The following is a 22,879-nucleotide window of genomic DNA, read 5'->3' as shown; positions in this document are numbered from 1 at the left end:
ATTAGAACCTAAAGTACCAATAAATGTTAAAAAGCAACAGAGGGAATGGAAGGAAAGAAACCTGGCTCTGAGAAATAGGTTAAATTCACCCCCCTTTAATAGTATACCAAAAACCAAGAGCTCATGATTGGTTTTAGTCTGCCAGCCTTACTGCTGTGAATCTTTTGCATCCAGTTCAGGAATCCATTGTATTCTTTCTTAGCCTCACTTTCTAAGGGGAAGAGATGAGAAACTGGACTACATTCCAGGTATCTGGAAATAAAACTATGGTCCATAATCCATTTGTGTATGGATTTGATCAGAGAGCCATGAATTAATTGTAAGGAACAGTTCACAGCTTGATTCAAGCCTCGATCGTGTGATCTCATGGACCAACATAGAGGGAGCAAGGTGTAACCTGTGTAACAGAACTGCAGAGAGAACTCGTAAATCTGTTGTCAGTATAAGTGACATTCATTCTTCACTTTACTTACTCAGCAGGTATCTCTTGAATATTTGTCTGTCAGGTAAAATGGAAATCACTAGGAATAAAAGATGTGCAAGACAAATCTCTCTCCCTTGAGAAGGTCACAGTGCAGGAAGAGAGGGCAAACATATCATAAACTCTTAGAGATATAACGTGACGGACAGTGATAGTAGACTTCTGTGAGCCTCTGACAGCATAGTGACATATCTAATTTTGCTAGGGTCCAAAAGTTTTACAGAGGAGGTGATGCCAAATGTGGGTCTTGAAGGAAACGTGTGGGAATATAAAGGTGGAAAGTAATAGTCCAAACAGAGAAAACAATAGGGAAAAGCCTAAGAGCATGTCCTCCCCCTGACTCCTGCAGTTCATATGGACGGGCTAGAGCCCAAGGCACCTGGGGAGAAATAGCAAGAAAAGATTGCCTCGATGAGAGGGGTGGATTGTGCCATAGTAAGGAATTTGATCTTCATCACACGGACAGCGGGACATTACTGCTGGGTATAAATAGGAGAGAGATCTGATCAGGTGAGATTTAAGGCAGTAGAGAAGATGGAGTGGACCTTGTCTGGGGGCAGGAGGACATGTTAGAAGACAGTTGGAAGCACTGAGATGAGAGGTGGTAAGGAAGGGGCACAGAGGAACTATACACACTTTGGGGACAGACTTGAGGGACTTATGGCTATTTAAGTGTGGGCATTCTGGATCACACTCAGGTTTTTAAGTTGTGAAACACAAAAGAAAAGTAGGTTTGACAGGAAACCCAATGACTGAGGTCTAGGGGTGTTGAGTTTGAGGTACTTATGAAACATCCAGAAAATTGGGCAGTTGGAAGTACAGGCCTGGCACTTAGGGAAGGGAAGCAAACTGGAGAAACAGGTCATGGAGTCTCAGCATGTCGGTGATAGTAAAGGTCACATAAGGGTGATGCTTGCCAGCAAAATGTACAGAGTGAAGGAGCACTGCCAAGAACAGAAGCAAAGCAGAAATGATCAAGAGGAGAAGGAGAAGACTAGGAAGCAGCAGTCTGAGGAAAGGAAGAAACATAAAGGGAGTAGTGTTAAGGGGTAGGGAAGTGCCAGGAACGAGGGAAACATTGTAGGAAAATTTATGACAGAACAGTACATTGAGATTAGAAAAGTGCCCAAAGTTAACAATAAGACCACCCCTGGCAACCGCAGAGCAGCTTCCCTGGAGTGGTGAGGCACGACTCACTTCATGAAGTCAGTGCCAGTAGCTCTCCAGATTTTTAAAATAATTTCCAAGTAATAACTTAAACCGCCCCAGAATTTTGTTTTTTTTAATTTCTCACAAGTTCCAGGCACCTGGGTGGCTCAGTCATTAAGCGTCTGCCATCAGCTCAGGTCATGATCCCAGGGTCCTGGGATAGAGCCCCCCATTGGGCTCCCTGCTCCGCAGGAAGCCTGTTTCTGCCTCTCCCACTCCCCCTGCTTGTGTTCCCACTCTCCCTTTGTCTTTCTCTGTCAAATAAATAAATAAAATCTTTTTTTAAAAAATTCTCACAAGTTCCCTACTTACACAGTCCAGATAAGGGAGAGGGGTCACCTGACATCCACACGCTGGCCAAGAAAGAAGGCAGGTGTCCCTGAGTTCTGTTTGTAGTACTCACAGAGAGACCCAGTCCTGCAGAGGGCTACACAAGGCCGGCTGTTGTCCTCACAAACCACCCACTCCCAGCCCCCAAGGGATGGTCTCTGGCTGATTTGGTTCCAAGTCACCTGCCGAAAGCAGCAGGACAGTTGTGGGGGGGAAGTTTAGAGTAGCTATCACAGGACATGGAGTGACATTATTGCACAAAGTGGGGTGCAAAATTCATGCGTGAGGAACAAGCGAGTGAACACGGTTCCTCGCAGAGGATGGAAGTGGGCCCGAGCCGGCGGCTCACCCTCCTGGCCACGTTTGCCACCGCGGATTGTCTGCCAGCTGGGCCCTGCCAGAGGGAGGCATTTTCAGACCAAACACTGTTCCTAATGCTCCATCTCATTGGGTTTAATGACACATACTTAAAAACAAATGGACCATTTTCTAGAGGGCTGAGTTCACACTCCACTTCACAGAATAGAAACTAAAAATGTTCTAAATTAACCCAAATCAATTTTTTAAAGATTTGCTGAGGAGAGAGAAGAGGGCACCTTCGGTTAAGTCCCTGGCACCATGTGAAACATGTAAACAATTGATTAAATGAAAATAGACTGTCTCTTCTCCCCCTTAGACACGAAGCTGCCTCTTATTCTGCTCTTTTTTACTTTAATTGGAAACATTTTCAAGTTTCAGGACCCGTTTTCTAAATACATGAACACTTATTTTTCACCCTTTCTAGAAAGGTCAGAGATTGGAAACTTAAATCTTCCTTCCCTTCAACTAGCAAGAAATGAACCGTTTGGTTCTAATTGTAATGATTACTTAGGTTATATATTTTCCCCTCTGTTAGAGTGTCTAGTATGCTCTGCATTCAGTTTCCCTAGCAATTTCTAGAAGAGCAGCATCATTCCCAAGTGAAAATATCCACAGTCGCAAACAATAGCATGAATTCTAGGTACACGTATTTACCACAAATTATCTCTAAATATCATAATGTCTTGTTGCCAAGAGATTTCACAGGATGCGAGTTTAAAGAGGGCCCTCTCTTACTGTGGCTTTCTTTTCTTCAGGCTTCAAGGAACTTAGCCCTTCTAGCTGGTGTTTCTGAAAGTGAGCTATCAAAATTATTAACCAGTTTCATTTGGGTTGTGGACTGAATGTGTGCAGATTGCCCATGGTAGCCTCTCACAGTTTAAAAACTGAGCTCAGAATAAGGAACCCTCTGGCAAACAGATTGACCTTTCTGTTGCATTCAAAAAATGACTCAGATATTCACTTCAACCCACATACCTACCAAAATTATTTTCTGTAAATGGGCAGAACAGGCTAATGAACCTACAGTAATGCCTTGATTTATGGGGCTGCCATGCTTTGATTCATTCCATAAACATATTTTAAGGAACCAGCCTGTAATGGGGTGTTGCAGATAACAGTTAATAAACATGGTCTTCTTCCTTGGGTTAGGCCTCCCAGGCAGTTTTGCAAACCAGTCAATAAAGAACACTGGAGTTAGGTACACACACAGGAGGAGGGCCATTTCCATCAACTGTACTACATACTGATTTGTCTGATATTTAAAATATTTTGTATCAATAGGGAGGTATCCTCATTTTGTTTCATTCAGCAGTCCTTTTGTAAAGACCTTCTTAATCCATTTCTTTTATAAATTTAGTTTCTTCAAGTAGAGCACACTTATAATTTCTGCCCTTGAAATCAGCATGCAAGAGTAAATATTTGTGAGATGTCACAGCGTTTTAATGTGTTTTACACTGTTGAAGCTTGTGAGAATTAAGAGTTAGCATATATGTATTTCTTTTTCTTTCTTCCTTTTTTTTTTTTTCCTTCATGTAGAACCTTGCACCTGGGTAGTCTTAGAGATCATGTGCTCTTGAAATGGAAAACTTGAAGTCCGGAATTTAGAGCTCACCCCAGGTCACAGTGTGAGAGAGGATAAATGGGGCCTAATTTGGCAGTTTGCTTTCACACAAAAATGTTTTCATCTGTGCTTAGAATATCCTTATGAGCATTGATCTAGTGCCACTATATTTAAGTTCTCAACTTTTATATGTATAAAACGTGACATAAATTCATCAGGTCATGTTCAAGAAAGTCTTAAGAGTAAATCATGAATAAAGAATTGCCATTTCTAGATGTTACTCATTTTCATGCCATTTGTTAGAGCCACAGCTATGATACATGCTCTCTGTAAAAGGTCAATTAGCAGATTCCCCAGGATATTTAAAGTTTTGTGTTACCTTCTAAATGTCAAGTTGAAGTTAGAAATATTGTTACATTTGGGAGAATTTTGCCAGAAGATAGTCTATATGATGAAAAGAATTTCAGGCCAAGAATGTGGTAGGAGGGGCACCTGGGTGGCTCAGTGTAGGTTAGGCCTCTGCCTTCAGCTTGGGTCATGATCTCAGGGTCCTGGGATTGAGCCCCGCATTGGGCTCTCTGCTCGGCGGGGAGCCTGCTTCCCCACCGTCTCTCTCTGCCTGCCTCTCTGCCTACTTGTAATCTCTGTCTATCAAATAAATAAATAAAAATCTTAAAAATGTAGTAGGAAATTTTATCCTGCTTCTGAAAGCCTGAGTGACTGTTAGTCCAAATGACTCTCTATGGTGGCAAAGAAATGGAATACTGTTTTCTACTTGGCCTCTTTTTACTGAGTGACCCACATGAACCAGTATGGAGGACAAGTATGGAGTAGCAGGAGGACAGCTTCTCAACTTTTTTCAGTAAGGAAAGGCTTGAGCCTACACATTTTCTGTGGTATATTCTATGAGAGGTTGGAAAGGGGAGAAGAAAATAACCAATGGGACAAGGTATTGGTGCAGGTAAAGACCAGAGGGGTTGAGATTAAAAGCCCTGGTGGAGGGAAGACCTTTTGCAAAGCCTGGAAGAAAAGAGCTGATGATCGACCTGGCTACTGAGATCTTTGTTCATGTCTGAGTTTAAAGCTGAGAATGTTCCTACCTAGTTCCTTCAGTTTTCACCGCAAGCAAGACAATGCCATCTTCCATGTGCGGGTGGGGGAGATAGGATTGGGTTAGAGAAGAGTTGTGGGTGTTTGGGATATCAGGTGTGAGTTGGGTAAAGGCACTGACCAGGGACAGGTAAACGTGCCCTGATTAGCAGTGAGGATCCAGCTGCGGTTGAATACTGTGAATGTGTACTTTTATCAGTATGCCTGGTTGTGTTAATTCTCCACCAGTACAGAGCAACCTAGATAAAGAAAGAAAAGAAGAAAGATGGTTGGAAAGTGTCGAACATAAAAGTTTGTAGGTGACCTATAGAAGTACCAAAATACAAAGATTTGGACTGTCTTATGAGAGTGGTTAAGGAGATTTCCCCATGAAAGTTTGACAGAGAAGGATGAAAGACCATGGAGTGCCTGAAAGATCAAGAAGAAAGGATGCGAAAGATCTCTGAGGTAGAAAAGCAGTTGTCCTAGTGAGTAAGGAAGTGAGCTTGAAGGGAAGGAATGAGAAATATGCATATGGGATCAGAGTATGTGTTCTAGATCAGGGATCAACAAACTTCCTGTAAAGGATTAGATAGTAAATATTTGTGGCTTTGCAGGCCATATGGATCCTGTTAAAACTTCTTGGCTTTGTTGTTGAAGCTTGAGAGCCATCATAGACAGTAAGTAAACAAATGGGCATGGCTGTGTTCCAGTAAAACTTTATTTGCAAAAACAGATGGTGGTCTGATTTGTCTCAAGGGCTATAGTTTGCTGACCCCTGTCCTAGATTATGACAATTTTCAGGATGTGACAAAGTTAAGCAGAACTGCACAGATTATTAGAAAACAGGGGGCTAGGATGCTTTAAGATTAGTGTATCAAGACCCACAACTATATGGTCAACTAATCTTTGACAAAGGGGGAAAGAATATCCAATGGAAAAAAGTCTCTTCAACAAATGGTGTTGGGAAAACTGGACAGCAGCATGCAGAAGAATGAAACTGAACCGCTTTCTTACACCACACACAAAAATAAATTCAAAATGGATAAAAGTCCTAAATGTGAGACAGTGAAACCATCAGAATCCTAGAGGAAAACAGAGGCAATAACTTCTTTAACCTCAGCCATAGCATCTTCTTACTAGACACATTACCACAGGCAAGGGAAATAAAAGCAAAACTGAACTCTTGGGACTAAATCAAGATAAAAAGCTTCTGCACAAAGAAGAAAACAATCAAACAAAACTAAAAGGCAGCCTCTGGAATGGAAGAACATATTTGCAAACAACATATCAGATAAAGGGTTAGTATCCAAAATCTATAAAGAACTTATCAAACTCAGCGCCCAAAAAACAAATAATCCAATTAAGAAATGGGCAAAACACATGAATAGACACTTTTCCAAAGAAGACATCCAGATGGCTAACAGACACGTGAAATGATGCTCAACATCACTCATCATCAGGGAAATACAAATCAAAACCATGATGAGGGACCAGCTTCCACCTGTCAGAATGGCTAAAATTAACAATACAGGAAACAGATGTTGGCGAGAATTAGGAGAAAGGGGAACCCTCTTACACTGTTGGTAAGAATGCAAACTTGTGTAGCCACTGTGGAAAACAGTATGGAGGTTCCCCGAAAAGTTAAAAATAGAACTACCTTTTGATCCAGTAATTGCACTACTAGGAATTTACCCAAAGGATACAAAAATATGGATTCAAAGGGGTATATGCACCACAATGTTTTATTATCAACAATAGCCAAACTGTGGAGAGCGCCCTAATGTGCATCTACTGATGAATGGATAAACATGTGGGGATGTTGTATATGTGTGTGTGTGTGTATTTGTAGATATACACACACACACATACATACACACACACACACACACACACATGCATATACATACACATACATACATATATATGTAATGGAATATTACTCAGCCATCAGGAAGAATGAAATCTTACCATTCACAGTGATGTGGATGGAGCTAGAATGTATTATGCTAAGTGAAATAAATCAGAGAAAGACAAATACCATATGATCTACTCATGTGGAATTTAAGAAAGAAAATAGATGGGGTGCAGTATGTTAAGCATCCGATTCTTGGTTTCAGCTCAACTCATGATCTCAGGGGTCCTGGGATCGAGCCCTGCTCCATGATCAGTGTGGTGTCTTCTTGAGATTCTCTTTCTCCCTCTGCCCTTCCCGTTTGTGCTAATTAAGTAAGTAAATAAATAAAATATTTTTTTAAAAAAAGAAAGAAAATTGATGAACATATGAAGGGAGAGGAGGGAAACAAACTATAAGAGACTCTTACAAATAGGGAACAAACTAAGTGTTGATGGAGGGAAGTGGGTGAAGGATGGGCTAGGTGAGTGATGGGTATTAAGGAGGCACTTGTGATAAGCACTCGGTGTTGTATGTAGAGATGAATTACTGAATTCTACTCCTGAAAACAATATTGCATAGTATGTAAACTAAAATTTAAATTTAAAAAAAAGAAGAAAGAGAATCTAAAACACCCCCCCCCAAATTAGTGTAGTGACTACAAACCATCCAGATCTAACAGACATTTCAAGAATACTCCACTACCAAAAGAATATACACTCCTTCATTGTGCAGGGAGCATCCTCCAGGGATAGATAATATGCCAGGTCACAAGACAAGCCTCAATAAATTTTAAATGGTCTGAAATCATACTAAGTATGTGTTTTCCACTAACAGTGGAGTGAAACTGGAAATCGCTAACAGAAAAAATTTGGGGAAATTCATGAATATATGAAAATTAAATAATGCTTCTTAATTCAGGGGGGTCAAAGGAGTCACAAGGAAAATTAGAAAATTCTTTGAGATGAATGAAAATGAAGTCCAAACATTCCAAATATGAGATGGAAGTATAGCAGTGTTCAGAGGGAAATTCATAGCTACAACTTCCTACAGCAAAAAGGAAGAAAGATATCAAATCAAAAAGCTAATCTTCCACCTTAACACAGTAGACATGTAAGAGAAAGAAGGAGCGGTAATCAAAAGGGTCTGGAATGGCCTAAGGAGATGGAATGGAATGAAAGCCCAGATAGAGAAGAACAACAATTTCTCGTAATTGGCGCAGAGGAAAGTGTGATTGTTTCTGTGTTTGCAATAAGAGTATAAGAAGAGTATATATACCACTTCCATCTGTTTTCTATGTGAAGGTGGACTTGAGGTGAAGCTGGATATGAAGTGACTAAAAGGACAAGGCATTGGAGATTTGAAGAACCGTCCCTGTATAATGTGGTTGGAAAAGTCCGTGTATGGAGTTGACTAGAGAAAATTATTAGTAATGTCAGCCCATTGAGGATCCTTTGGAGGCTGGTAGGAGTATATTAGAGAGAACTACTGAGCTGCCCTGTTGTGTGATTCCCTCAGCTGCATTTGGGTCTGTGGGGAAGGCATAGAAAAGGCAAGTGTTCACGCTCACATATGGCTAGGATTTTTGCTAATCGGGTGAGATGAAAGATAAATGGGCAAGGAAACTTAGGATGTTGAAATGCTAGTCCGTGGTCCATAAGCTAGATAAGGATGGAACTAGAGAAAGTAAAAAGCTAATGAATAGGGAGCAAGTAGAGGAGTCAAGGAACCAGAGTCACCAGGAGGTCTAACAGATAGCTCCATGAGGGCGGGGAGTCTGTTCTGTTTACTGATGTGGCCCAACCCCCAGAATAGTGCCTAGCATATAGTAAGTGGAAAATACTTGTACTGAACGAATCACCAGGAACGATCTAGAGGTGGGATCATTTATAATCAAGCCGGAAGAACGGAAGGATGTGGTCAGAGTCAAATGAATGAATGAGTGATGGAGGAGGGAAACCATTATCACCATTATCAAAGATACCTCATGATGTTTGATGTGCCCGTGTGGTAGGTTCTTGGTAACTGTTGGCCTTCATCATTACTTTTTCTTGGCCTGTTATAGGAATTACTTATTTTTTAAAAATAGAGTCATTTCTCTACATTTGGATGAGTTGACCTTTTCCAAATAAGTATCTTTTAAAGCCACCAGAAACATCAGGACTGTTAGATTCTGCCTCACTTGGGTGGAAGAAACCAACAGAGTACTTGTAGGAATTCCCTTACCTTCCAAGTTAGCCCTGTCTAGTTGTGAAAGCCGGAAGCCCACAGTACTTCCAACGCTTCCTGTCCTGTTATTTTGCTTATCACGGGTGTGGACCTTTTTATGTTTACAATGCTGTATCACCTCTCTGAAGTATATGGACCTTTCAGTAGAAGGTCAAAGGCCTCTCTTTTGCCTTCAGTCTAGGCATACCTCATTTCCCTGTGCTTCACTTTACTGCATTTCACGAGTATTGTGTTTTTTACAAATTGGAGTTTTGCAGCAGCGGCCCATCAAGCAAGGCTGTCAGCACTATTTTTCCAGCAGCATTTGCTCACTTTGTATCTGTCATGTTTTAGTAAATCTCACAAGATTTCAAACTTTTTCATTACTGTTTGTTAGGGTGATCTGTGATCAGTGATTATGACTTGCTGAGCGTTCAGGTGATGGTAGCATTTTTTAGCAATCAAGTATTTTTAAATTAAGATATGTACATTGGGGTTTTTTTTTTTTTTAATATAATGCTGTTGCACCTGCAGTAGACTACAATATAGAGTAAACATGACTTTTATATGCATCAGGAAACCAAAAAAGTCATTTATTGTGATACTTGCTTCATTGCAGCAGTCTGGAACTGAATCCACAGTATCTCCAAGCTATGCCTCAAGGGGTCTGAAGTCTCATTTAAAATTAAGGATGGCTGTTTGCAGAGAGATAGTTTACAGAAGGAGGCTGAAATGATCGTCTTGTGTTTAAACAATGCCAGTGTTTTCCCATTTAGCTAAAATAATCAAAGAAGTATTCTGATTTTGAGGATTCACCTCTTTTTTGGATGCCTGGCCATAGTACTTACCCTGTTTCTCGCCCACACCCCGTTGTGTAATTACTTGTACACAGTCAATAATAGGTCAGTGCTGACTGATCTTTACTTTTTTGAATACGCAGTCCTCTGAAATGCTCTGCCCTCTGCCTCTTTGCCTGGTAAATTTCTTTTATGATCTGCGTCAAATATCGCCTCCCAAACCATCCCCAGCTCTTACAGGCAAATGAACAGGCCTCTGTCCTTAGAGTAGTTCACACTAATATCTATTACACTGCCATTATTTATTTGTATTTCTGTCTCTGTCCCTGCCTTTTATCTACCCAAGAGCAGGGAATTTGTTCTATTCATCTTAGTGTCTGCAATGCCCTGTGTGTGCCTGCCATATTTGAGGTACTCCAGAATTGTCTGGCAAATGAGTTTGACAGCAAGAAAAGACATTTACAAGTACTTTGTAGACTTCAGTTGGAAAACCCTGCCCTCTAAAGGATTTTGCCTCTTTAGAGTTTTCAGCAGTTAGGACACTGCTGTTTTCTGAGCAATAATTAATTGATTATGACTCTATGATCCAGCCAATAGATATAATTAACTTAGAGAAAAGTTAGCCTTTTTTCCTATGCCAGCTTATTTAAATTAAACAAAGCATATAGTTGATACTCAGTGTAGATTTAATAATACAGATGTCCTACCAAGATGTTAACAGAGACCATTATTGGAGTGGTGGTGTTTTTGTTTTTAACTTTTTTATTCAGGTGTAATATTTTTCATTCTTTGAAATTTTCTATTTCAGTATATGTATTGTATATTTTCCAGTTTTAAAAGCTATGGTGCATAATGAAGACAGTTAAGAAAAATAAATGCTATGATACAATTTGGAACCACTCTGCTGGGTCACAGTGGGCCAGTCCATGCTTTGGTAACAAAGCTCAGTGGCTTAGAAAAGCAAATGTTAATTTGCTGAGGGGCAGCTTGGGGTCTTTTACACCTAGTGTCTTAGATCCAAGCCTCCCTCCATCTCAGAGCAGCTCCTGCTGTTGCTGTAGCCAGGAGAGGGATGGGTGGGGGAGACTTGCCAGCTCCCAGCAGGCTCAGCACGTGTCCCTTTGCTATGGCTAACATGAGTGCCATGGCCCCAAGCTTCCTGCAAAGCACTGTGGAAAATGTGGAAGAATACCAGTTGTCTCTAACATGATGTAACTCTTCTTATTTTACAGTTACTGTAACGAATGTATGTTGGATCCAGACTGTGGTTTCTGCTACAAGATGAACAAATCAACTGTCATTGACTCCTCCTGTGTTCCAGTTAATAAGGCATCTACAAATGAGGCAGCCTGGGGCAGGTATGTCACCCCTTATACACCATAAGAACACAAAATAGAATTTCAGAACGAGATCTTGTTTTATTATTGAATATATTCCCTATGCTATATATTTCATCTGTGTGATTTATTTTATAACTGAAGTTTATACCTTTTAATCCTATTCACATATTTCCTTCATCCATCAGTCAGCCTCCCCTCAGGCAACCACCAGTTTGTTCTCTGTATTTAAGAGTTGGGTTTTTGTTAGTTTGTTCATTTGTTGGTTTTTAGATTCTGCATTTGTGAAATCATATGGTATTTGTCTTTCTCTGACTGAAATCACTTAGTATAATACCGATGTGGTCCATCCATGTTGTCACAAATGGCAAGATCTCATTTTTTTATGTCTGAGGAGTATTCCATTGTCAGGTGTATGCCCTGTCTTCATCCAGTCAACTATTTGGGACACTCAGGCTGCTTCCATATCTTGACTATTGTAAATAATGCTGCTATAAACATATGGGTACATATATCTATCTTTTCAAATTAGTGTTTTTGTTTTCTTTGGGTGATTACCTTGTAGAGGAATAACTGGATCAACTATTTTAGTTTTTTGAGGAAACTCCATGTTTTTCATAGTGGGCTGCACAATTTCCGTTCCTGCAAACAGGGCACGATGGTTCCCTTTTCTCCACGTATTCATCAATACTTGCTATATCTTATTTTTTCATACTAGCCATCTCACAGGTGTGAGGTATTATCTCATTGTGGGTTTGATTAGCATTTCCCTGAAGATTATTGATATTGAGCATCTTTTCATGTGTCTGTTGGCCATCTGGATGTCTTCTTGGAAAAAATGTCTGTGTAGGTGCTTGTCCCATTTTTGTTTTTAACTTCACATTGGTTTTTGGTATTGAGTTGTGTAAGTTCTTTATGTGTCATGGATGTTAACCCTTTATCAGGGGTATCATTTGCAGATGTCTGCCCCCTTTTACTAGATTGCCTTTTTGCTTTGCTGATGGTTTCCTTTGCTATGGAAAAGCTTTTATCCCAAGGATGCAAGCATAGTTCAATGCTCTAAACCATTCATTGTGATAAATCACATTAACAAGAGGAAGGATAGAAACCATATGATTATTTCAATAGATGCAGAAAAAAAAATTTGACAAAATGCATTTGTTCATGATAAAAACTTTAGACAAAGTGGGTTTAAAGGGAACATACCTCAAACTAGTAAAGTCTACATATGGAAAACCCAAAGATAACATCATACTCAGTGTTGAAAACTGAAAGCTTTTCCTCTAAGATCAGGAGCAAGACAAGGATGTTCACTCTCACTACTTTTATTCAACCCAGTACTAGAAATCCTAATTGCAGCAGTCGGACAAGAAAAAGAAATAAAAGACATCCAAATTGGTGAGGAGGAAAACTGCCATCATTTGTAGGTGTCATGATACTATATATAGAAACCCTAAACTCCCCACCAAAAAAACTACTAAAACTGATAAATGAATTCTGTGAAGTTGCATCATACAAAATTAATATACTGATATCTCTTGCATTTTTATACACTAATAACCAAGTAGCAGAAAGAAAGGAAAACAGTTCTATTTACAGTTGCCTCAAAAAAAATTAAAAACCTTAAAATAAATTTAAACAAGGAGATGAAAGACCTGTACTATGAAAACTGAGACAATGATGAAATAAATCAAAGATGATATAGACAAAAAGAAAGTTATGTTATGCTTATGGATTGAAAGAATTAATGTCTTTAAACAGTCCATACTATCCAAAGCAATCTACAGATTCATTGTAATTTCCATTAAAATACCAGTTGCATTTTTCACAGAACTAGACAAATAATCCTAAAATTTATGTGGAATCACAAAAGACTTCTAAGAGTCAAAGCAATCTTGAGAAAAACAAGCATAGCTGGAGGTATCACAATCCCAGGTTTGAAGGTATATTACAAAGCTGTAGTAATCAAAACAGTGTGGCACAAAAATAGACACATAGATCAGTGAAACAGGATAGAGTCCAGAAATAGCCCCATGTTTTTATGGTCGATTAATGTATGACAACGGAGGCAAGAATGTACAGTGGGGAAAGGAGTCTCTTCAATGAGTGGTGTTGGGAAAACTGGACAGCTACATGGAAAAGAATGAAATTGGACCACTGTCATATGCCACACACAAAAAATAAACTCCAGATGGATTAAAAACCTAAATATGAGACCTGAAGCCATAAAATAACTAGAAGAAACCATAGGCCATAATCTGACATCAGCCTTAGCAATATTTATGGGTATGTCTCTTCAAGCAAGGGAAACAAAAGCAAAAATAAACTATTGGGACTTACACCAAAATAATAAGCTTTTGCAAAGCAAAAGAGTAAGTTTTATTTTTAAACTTACAGAGTGAGTGCATTTATAATCAATGGCTGCAATTCTTTTAAACTGGTCTTTGAAACTGATTTTCACAGCTATATTACTTTTCAGCATGACCTGATAAAGGCAGCACAAAACATTGCAATTGTATGTTTCACAAACTTAAGGAAGAAAGCATTCAAGCCTAGGCTTTAGGAAATTCAGATCCAGACCCTATCCTGTCCTAGACTATAGAAGGTTAGCTCTTGAGAAAGAGGTTCCTACATATTTCCAAAGCAATTCTCCCATTGCCTATTAACTGGTAATTTTCAAACTCAGAAACTTAAGTAAGAGAAAATTTTCAAGTCAAAATAAATTAATACCACTTTAAATTCTTTCATGCAACTATTGTTTTCTTTGAGTACATTCCAGGAGTTTAGTACAATTAAGCAAAGTAATGATTAAAGTTGGTGATCATTGAGATGTAACCAGTCTAGGAAGCAATAAACTTTTCTCTTTCTGACAGATTACATTGGTTTGTAGTAGGCACATAAATGAAATACTGTATAGAATAAATATTCCCCACATTTATGAACTCCTACTCATATCCATGTATCCATGGACACAGGAAATACGTAAATATTATTTGATATGCCCTTAAACTCTTATGTATTCTAAATTCCCATAAAAAGAATAATATTCTCTCATTCTGTCTGCCTCATAGAACTGATGAAGGCAATGAAATCTGTTAATTACTTGTATCTCCTAGAAGCTATAAAGTATAATGTAACATTATTAATCATTATGCTATTGTCACTAATCATTTTATTAGGGAATTACTGCAAAGAACTAGAAATAAATTATGGGGTCTTTGACCGAAAATCCAAACAACATTTTAAATATACAATTACAGGGGCACCTGGGTAGCTCAGTGGGTTAAGCCTCTGCCTTTGGCTCAGGTCATGATCCTAGGGTCCTGGGATCGAGCCCTACATCAGGCTCTCTGCTCAGCAGGGAGCCTGCTTCCTCCTCTCTCTCTGCCTGCCTCTCTGCCTACTTGTGATCTCTGTCAAATAAATAAATAAAATCTTAAAAAAAATATATACAATTACAAAGAAATACATAAAAAAGTGCAGTTACTACTTAAAATGAAAATTTGAAAGAGCTTCTTTTAAAAACAACCAGTGTATAATTTTCATCAGCAAAGCTTCATTAGTGAGTTAATTGATTAAATATTTCTGGATGTAATGCTTTACAGTTTTAATGCTTATGGTTCTTTTTTTCAGTAGATAAAAACTGAAAGTTTACTTGTCTAGAATTATGAATATGTCATGGAGTCTGTGCATGTAGTTTTATGTACTTCACAGAATTAACTTAAAAACATATTAGAAATGTATACTAGAGGGGGCGCTTGGGTGGCTCAGTGGGTTAACCCTCTGCCTTCAGCTCAGGTTGTGATCTCAGGGTCCTGGGATTGAGCCCTGCATCGGGCTTCTGCTCAGCAGGGAGCCTGCTTCGCACTCTCTGCCTGCTTCTCTGTCTACTTGTGATCTCTCTCTCTGTCAAATTAAAAAAAAAAAAAAAAGAAAGGTATACTAATGATAAGGGGACAGTAAAATTAGACATTTTGTTCTTACTGTTTATAAATAACAGATAGTACAACTTTTTAATAGAAATGTCTATTACTTGTTTATGTTAACTTATTCTTACATTTTATTTATATGTTTAGGCCATTTTCCTTGAGTGTAGTCACTGCTAGAGAAAAGTGAGGCATACTTAGGGAAAAGCACAAAGAACTAAACAAAATACACAGAGAACTTTTATGTTTGTAGAATATTCTGAGAATAATTTCAAACTCTTTACCACTCCCCTTCAAAAAAAGACAGTTTTTCTCACTCTTCTCTGTGCTGAGTAACAGGCCTCCTCCAGCTTAGCCACTGTGGTTGGTAGCTTCAATCTGTGTTAGAAAGAAGTGGAAAAAAAAAAAAAAGGCAGAATGTGTTTGCCATGAAAAATGCCCTACAACAGATTTTCCACTTAGAGGTAAACTAGCATTCACTATATTTTTGTTGGTTGATAGGTTCTATACAGTTACTTGGAGTACAATTCTCAGGGCAAAATCTACCATTACTTTGGACTCACATATGAGATATACTGTTAATAGATATTTCAGGGTCAAGTTTTGGGGAAATTCAGAGCCATATATCCTGATCTCTCACTAAAGCTGTTTCCTGAAAAGACACCAGGTGGAATGGTAACACCAGTTGTGATGGAGATAAAATGTTGACTTTGTCTCAGCGTAATGAAAACTATTTGCTTACATAATCAACGGTAATAAATTGGAAACAAAACATTAAGTCAATTGGCATGCTATTCTAGTATCTATTTTGTTAAATTTCAGTGGAAAGTTTTTTTCTAAAAATCAGTTCTCTAAAGATGCACAGTTGGCCAACAAGCACGTGAAAAACTGCATATCACTAATCGTTAGGGAAATGCAAATCAAAATTATAATGAGACACCACCTCATACCCATTAAGGTGGCCACTATTAACAATATATTGATAACAGTTATTGTGGAGAAATTGGAAACTGCACTGTTGATGGAAATGTAAGGTGGTGCAGCCACTATGGGAGAGAGTGTGGTGGTTTCACAGAATTTTACAACAGAATTACATATCATCAAACAATTTCATTTCTGAGTATATATCCTAAAGACTTGATGGCTAGGTCCTGAAGAAGTATTTGAATGCCTGTGGTCATGGCAGCATTATTCCTAATACCCAAAAGATGGAAGCAACCCAAGTGTGAATTGACAGAAGTGAGGATAAAGAAAGTGTGGTACAGATATATAGATATATAAATAGAGATAGAAATAGAGATATCTATAGATATAGATATAGATAGATAGATCTATATATAGATATAGATATGTTATTCAGACTTAAAAAACTTCTGACACATAGTACAACGTGGTTGAATCTTGTTTGGAGACATGATGATAAGTGAAATGAGCCAGTCACAAAAAAACAAATAACACATGCCTCCTCTAACATGAGGTACATAGAATAGTCAAATTTATAAAGACAGAAGAGTGATCACTGGCACAGGTTGGGGGAAGTGGCGAATAGAGAGTTGTTTAATGGGTATGGAGTTTCAGCTGCAAAATGAAAGGGGTTTTGGAGATTGCGTCTTATATCAGTGTGAATATATGTAACACCACTAAACTTTACAATTTAAAATGGTGAATTAAGATGCTAAATTTTATGTTATATGTATTTTACCAAAATTAAATATAAAAAAGGAAACCCCATTAAAAAATTATTTAGGGGGCGCCTGGGTGGTTCAGTGGGTTAAAGCCTCTGCCTTCGGCTCAGGTCATGATCCCAGGGTCCTGGGATCAAGCCCCGCATCGGGCTCTCTGCTCAGCAGGAAGCCTGCTTCCCTCTCTCTCTGCCTGCCTCTCTGCCTACTTGTGATCTCTGTCTGTCAAATAAATAAAATCTTTAAAAAAAAATTATTTAGCATACTTCTAGAAAATGTACTACACTGTGTTGATGAAAAACCTGCTCCCCTGCCTGTCAGCCCTTATACCCTCCATATGCATCCTCTACACATGCAAATACAAGTTTAATGCACAGCTGAGTTTGAGGAAAATTCCCAGGTGTCACAAATGAGAGCATGAACAGTGAGCCAAGGGGCTCCTACAGAGCCTGGGTTGCTCAGTGGGTTAAGCCTCTGCCTTCGGCTCAGGTCATGATCTCAGGGTCCTGGGATCGAGCCCTACATCAGGCTCTCTGCTCAGCAGGGAACCTGCTTCCCCCTCTCTCTCTGTCTGCCTGTCTGCCTACTTGTGATCTCTCTCTCTGTGTCAAATAAATAAGTAAAATCTTAAAAAAAAAATAAAAAGAACAGTGAGCCACATGGAAACCCAGGAGCCCAGGGAGTATCAGAAGGGAAGCAGGCCTTAAGAGTAAGAAGCTAGTGTTTTTTGGTTTTGTTTTGTTTTGTTTTGTTTTGTTTTATTATGTTAGTCACCATAGAGCACATCATCAGTTTTTGAGATAGTGTTCCATGATTCATTGTTTGCATATAACACCCAGTGCTTCATGCAATACATGCCCTCCCTAATACCGATCACCCGCTTACCCCATCCTCTTACCCGCCTCCCCTCTAAAATCCTCAGTTTGTTTCCCAGAGTCCATAGTCCCTCATGGTTCGTCTCCCCTCCAGTTTCCACCCCCTTCACTGACCTAGCAATTGTACTACTGGGTATTTACCCCAAAGATAAAGATGTAGTAAAAAAAAGGGGGGGGCATATGCACCCTAATGTTCATAGCAGCAATGTCCACATTACCAAACTGTGGAAAGATCTGAGATGCCCTTCAACAGATGAATGGATAAGGAAGATATGGTCCATACATACAATGGGGTATTTTGCCTCCATCAGAGAGGATGAATACCCAACTTTTGTATCAACATGGACGGGACTGGAGGAGATTATCCTAGTGAAATAAGTCAAGCAGAGAAAGTTAATTATCATATGGTTTCACTTATTTGTGCAGCATAAGGAATAGCATGGAGGACTTTAGGAAAAGGAAGGGAGAAGCTAGTGTTTTAAGTGCTAAGGGAGATAGAGCTCTACGCTTTCTTTCTGGAGCTGTGCAGTGCTCTATAGGCTCTGAATAGTGGCAAGAAAGACTGCCAGGCTGACCTGGGAAAGCTGTAAACGTCTCTGTTATGCACTTAGGACCTGTAGTAGAAATAGTGTCACACATAGGAAAGGAAAGCCAGAAGCCATTACTATGGCTAAGTACGGGTTCTAATGTCACAGTGCCTTTGTGACATGGAAACCATAAATTGAGAAACGTGAACACTGAAAAAAAGTGTGTCCCAAACTGGAGATAATCCATAAAGCCACTTCAGAAATAAACATGTAGTTGTCAGGACTCGGGATACGTGAGACTTCCACGGAAGGCAACTCAGTAAATGTGAGAGGACAGTCAGAAATTGTCTCAACGTAATGAAAACTATTAACGTTAGTAATGAGGGAGGGAAGCCGCAAGTATGACAGAGTGAGGAATGAATTATCTACACAACCCTCCATTGCAAAAAATATATGAAAGAGACTTTAAAATATGTTTGAAACAAGTAAAGGAATAGTATAATTTTGTCAATTATACTGAAAGTTGTACACTTATGGTTTGTGTAGTGTATGTGTATATGTGCATGTATGTGTGTATGTACACACATGTATAACAAATGTTATACTTAAGCAAATTTTGCTAAACATAAAAATAGACCTTCAAAAGCTAAAATTCTAGATAAATAACATAGAAGGGAGAGGGTATGAGAATTTTTAGACAAAAGCATACATTTCTTTGTTTCCAGAAGGAAATGGGAGATTATAATTAGTTTTTCAACTTGGTAATTATAGTTGTTAAAAATGTGAGTGTAGGTTACATGGGTGGCTCAGTCAGTTAAGCTTCTGACTCGGTTTTGGTTCAGGTCACGATCTCAGAGTAGTGGGATCAAGCCCCACATTGGGCTTCACACTCAGGGTATCTGCTTGAAGATTCTCTCCCTCTTCCCCTCCCCCCACTCACAGGCACGTGTGCCCTCCGCCCCCCAAATAAATAAATCTGTTTTTAAAATGTAAATGTAATCCTTAAAAATATGTACTAGTGGAGGGGAAAAAAAATAAGAGAAACTAGTAAGGCAGGAAAAGGGGAAAACTATGGAAGAAACTGTGGTTAGAGAAATCAATAAAAAAATCAAAATTGAATTTTAAATGCAATTATTACAGTAATAATAAACCTATTAAACATACCTACTAAAGACAAATATCTTCATACTGGATTTCTTTTATATGCAGTTGTAATGTTGTTTATAAGAGATAATCATAGAAGGGTTGGAAATACAGTGAAAAAAATTAGGTAAGTGCAAGGCAAGAAGACAAAAAGTAGAGATAAGAGAATTTGGAAAACTTATCTAATAAACTTGATGTAAGTGAAATTATGAACCTTACTTATAGAGAAATTTTATTTCCAAGCAGACATTGAATACTTATGAAGATTTATCATATTCAAGCACAAAAAGTAAACTCAATGCATTTGTATAAATGGATATATATTCTAATAAATTCTAAGTAAATCCAGATAATTGATATTATGCAAAATATCTTTTCTAAACAAAATACAGTAATACTGCAACACAATAGAAAAATATTTATTACCCCCTCTACTTTAGTTCAGAAACTTTAAAAAAATTACCTTGAAATTAATTAATGGATTAAGAAGAAATCATAACAATTTCTTCATAGTGGAAAATAGGACATTAAAAGTAATAAATGAAAAAATCTGCAAGGAGTTAGAACTAGAGCAGAGAATTAGCCTGTAGAGTAGGCAGAGGATGGAAAAATAAAAGAAAGAAAATAATGGAACACAAAAAAATAGTAGGAAAGTCCAGAAATCAGAAAGACCAATATAATGGAGAAATCTCTGGCATTGTTGGTTGAGGAGAGAGAAGGCGCAGCTAGTAGAATGAATAAAAAGGGCATATAACAACAGACAGTAAAACAATTAAAAATTATGAGAACACTAGGAATAATATCCAAAGCATTAGAAAACTGATAAAATGGACAGCTTTCTAGATAAAAAAAAAAAAAAAACTTTCCATAACCACCTCAACATCTCTGTGAAGCATAATTTTCATTCCCATTATACAGAGGAAGACAGTGATGCGTAAGAGGGTCTCAGTGACACTCTCCATGTCAAAGGCCAGTAAGTCCACCCCTTTTAGGGGGCAACGGTTGTTTAGTAGGAAGATACACATCTTAGAGTCAGATAGATTCGAATTTCAGCCTTGATTATCATTTACCTTGTTTGGAAATGGCGCCTGGCCCATCTGGGTCTCCCTGAGCCCCATTTCTCTTCTATACGATGGGAATAATACACTTGTTGTATTGAGCAATATGGGTTTTACGAAGATTATATAAGACTGTATCCGAAGACACTTTTAAATGTAATACCTTGTATAAATATTAGTGGTAAATATCCTGTACTATTTTTTTTTCTTAGATTGGCCAGTAACACATTTCTAGATAAAAATACACACTTCCTGGGGCGCCTGGGTGGCTCAGTGGGTTAAAGCCTCTGCCTTCGGCTCAGGTCATGATCCCAGGGTCCTGGGATCGAGCCCCACTTCGGGCTCTCTGCTCTTTGGAGAGCCTGCTTTCTCCTCTCTCTCTGCCTGCCTCTCTACCTACTTGTGATCTCTGTCTGTCAAATAAATAAATAAAATCTTAAAAAAAAAATACACACTTCCTAACAGGTGAGCACATGAAAATCCTTTCGATTTAGTTATGTGCCTCCTCATCTACCTCTCTGCCTCCTGGCTCTCTACACACACAAAGCTATAAATAATCTATTCCGGAGCTTCAAACATCCTGACTCTTTAAAAGTATTGCTAATGAGGCAAACTTTCTTAATGTGCTGATTCAGTATTTGTTTCCTATAATAACAACATTTTCTCTCTGTAATTAGCACACTAAAATAGCTAGATAGAGGCCCTATTTGGCAGTTCATTGTTCTAACTCACACTGAATGCCTGGTTTGTTGTATTCATTCAGCAGAGAGATTTTTCTCAAAGCTGCACTATCTTCTCTGCGTCCCACTCCTCTCCCACACAGAAGTCCTGTCAGCCTAAACCCCTTGCTATCACCCTGATGCCATTGTAATTTCCCACCTCTGTGCCTTTCCTCCTGCTATGCTTTCTGCGTAGAATTTACCCTTCTTCTCCCTCTTCTTCCTGACTTTTAACCATTAGTTTCTGCCCAGAGCAAATGTCACTCTTTTCTTGCAGTCTCTCTGATTAGCCCCAGGCAACAATCCTTGTTCTATGCCTTGCTTGCTTCTTAGCACTTCCGTGCTGACTTGTATGATAATTATAGTCTCCTATGACAGTGATTTGGGTTTGGATGTATCTTTGCTTCTAGATTATAAATTCCAATGTCTGTATCATGCACTGTGTTTAAAGGTATTTATTTATTTATTTATTTGAGAGAGAGAGAGAGAGAGCCCGAGCACAAGTAGGGGTAGGGAGAGTGAAAGGAAAGGAAGAAGCAGACTTCCCAATGAGCAGGGAGCCTGAGATCATGACCTGAGCTAAAGACAGACGCTTAAGGGACTAAACTACCTAGGCACCCTCTCTGCTTGACTTATTTCACTGTTATTCATATTAAGAATTTAAAATCCTCAAGCTATGCTTGTAAATTAATAATAATATAGTTCAAAATTAATTTTTCCTAGCATACATTTTAGACAGGGAAGTAGAGAATCTAATATAGAATATTTTAATTCATTTTGCTTTTTAAATTACAATTTCCTTCATGTCTTTATTTGAATAGAAGTCATTATGCAGATACTCTCTGTAAGATCTATAGCTCTACGTATGTATTTGTAAGTTTCATCTATCCATAAGTAATTCACATGCCTCTGGATTCTTTCTTTTTTTTTTCCATGCCCAGAAACTTAGCCTCTCTTGGCTTTAATGACTTTATTATGGAATGATGCTGTTTATGTTACAAAGTATATAAATCAGAAAAGCAAAACATTTCTGAATAATTTATCTCCCTCCTCCACATTAACTCGTCCAATTTCTTAGTTAACATTTAATTGTAATAATAAACACGTTTCCACAGTATTATCCAAGTAGTAATACTCCTAATGTGTTTGACTACACTTCATCTTGGCCCCAACTGTACATTTCTACTCCTGTCCTTATTCCTTTTATGTTTTTAAAATTATTCTTCAGTTCCTATTTCATTTGAAAAGGAGTCTGTCAGTTATTTCTCACGAAAAAAGACTAAAGAAGACTGTGAGACTTGTAGGATAAGGACAGGGCCCAGCCTTGAATTGCATGTGCTTGGTAAACATAACAGGGCCAGTCTCGGTTCATCAAGTAATGGTGCGTTTAAGCAGAAGATGTGCTTCTGCAGAGATGGAGCCTGGGGAGGTTGAGATTTGTCAGAAGGGGGTCGAGGGAACAATGGGAACAAGAGGAAGGAAAATGCATGACTGGAGCTGATACTGGAAATGTGAGTTTGAATCCAACTGTCAGCCTTATTTAAGAATTTTAATTTGATATTTGCAGGTATGTTTTATAGGTATGGAAAGCACACTGGCAATGATTTTAGGTGAATGACTTTATATGATACCTTGTTGTGGATAAGACATGGCATCACAGAATGAGATATAGTTCTATTCCAA

The 22,879-nt window shown here is 38.5% G+C and overlaps 1 protein-coding gene across 1 annotated transcript in view; it reads left to right on the top strand.

Annotated features, from left to right (window-relative positions):
* Positions 1 to 22,879, top strand: part of SLC2A13 (solute carrier family 2 member 13) — a gene marked incomplete at its 3' end in the record, with an annotated part of 373,708 nt that overhangs the window by 288,968 nt on the left and 61,861 nt on the right. Inside the window, exon 7 of the mRNA XM_080811884.1 lies at positions 11,162 to 11,287. Coding sequence (XP_080668010.1) covers positions 11,162 to 11,287 — 126 coding nt within the window. The remainder of the gene's footprint in view (positions 1 to 11,161; positions 11,288 to 22,879) is intronic.

This window comes from Martes martes (genome assembly GCF_963455335.1).
Source record: "Martes martes genome assembly, chromosome: 8".
NCBI classification, from domain to species: Eukaryota; Metazoa; Chordata; class Mammalia; order Carnivora; family Mustelidae; genus Martes; species Martes martes.
The sequence above is the reverse complement of the archived record's forward strand: the minus strand, read 5'-3'. Positions and strand labels throughout refer to the sequence as shown.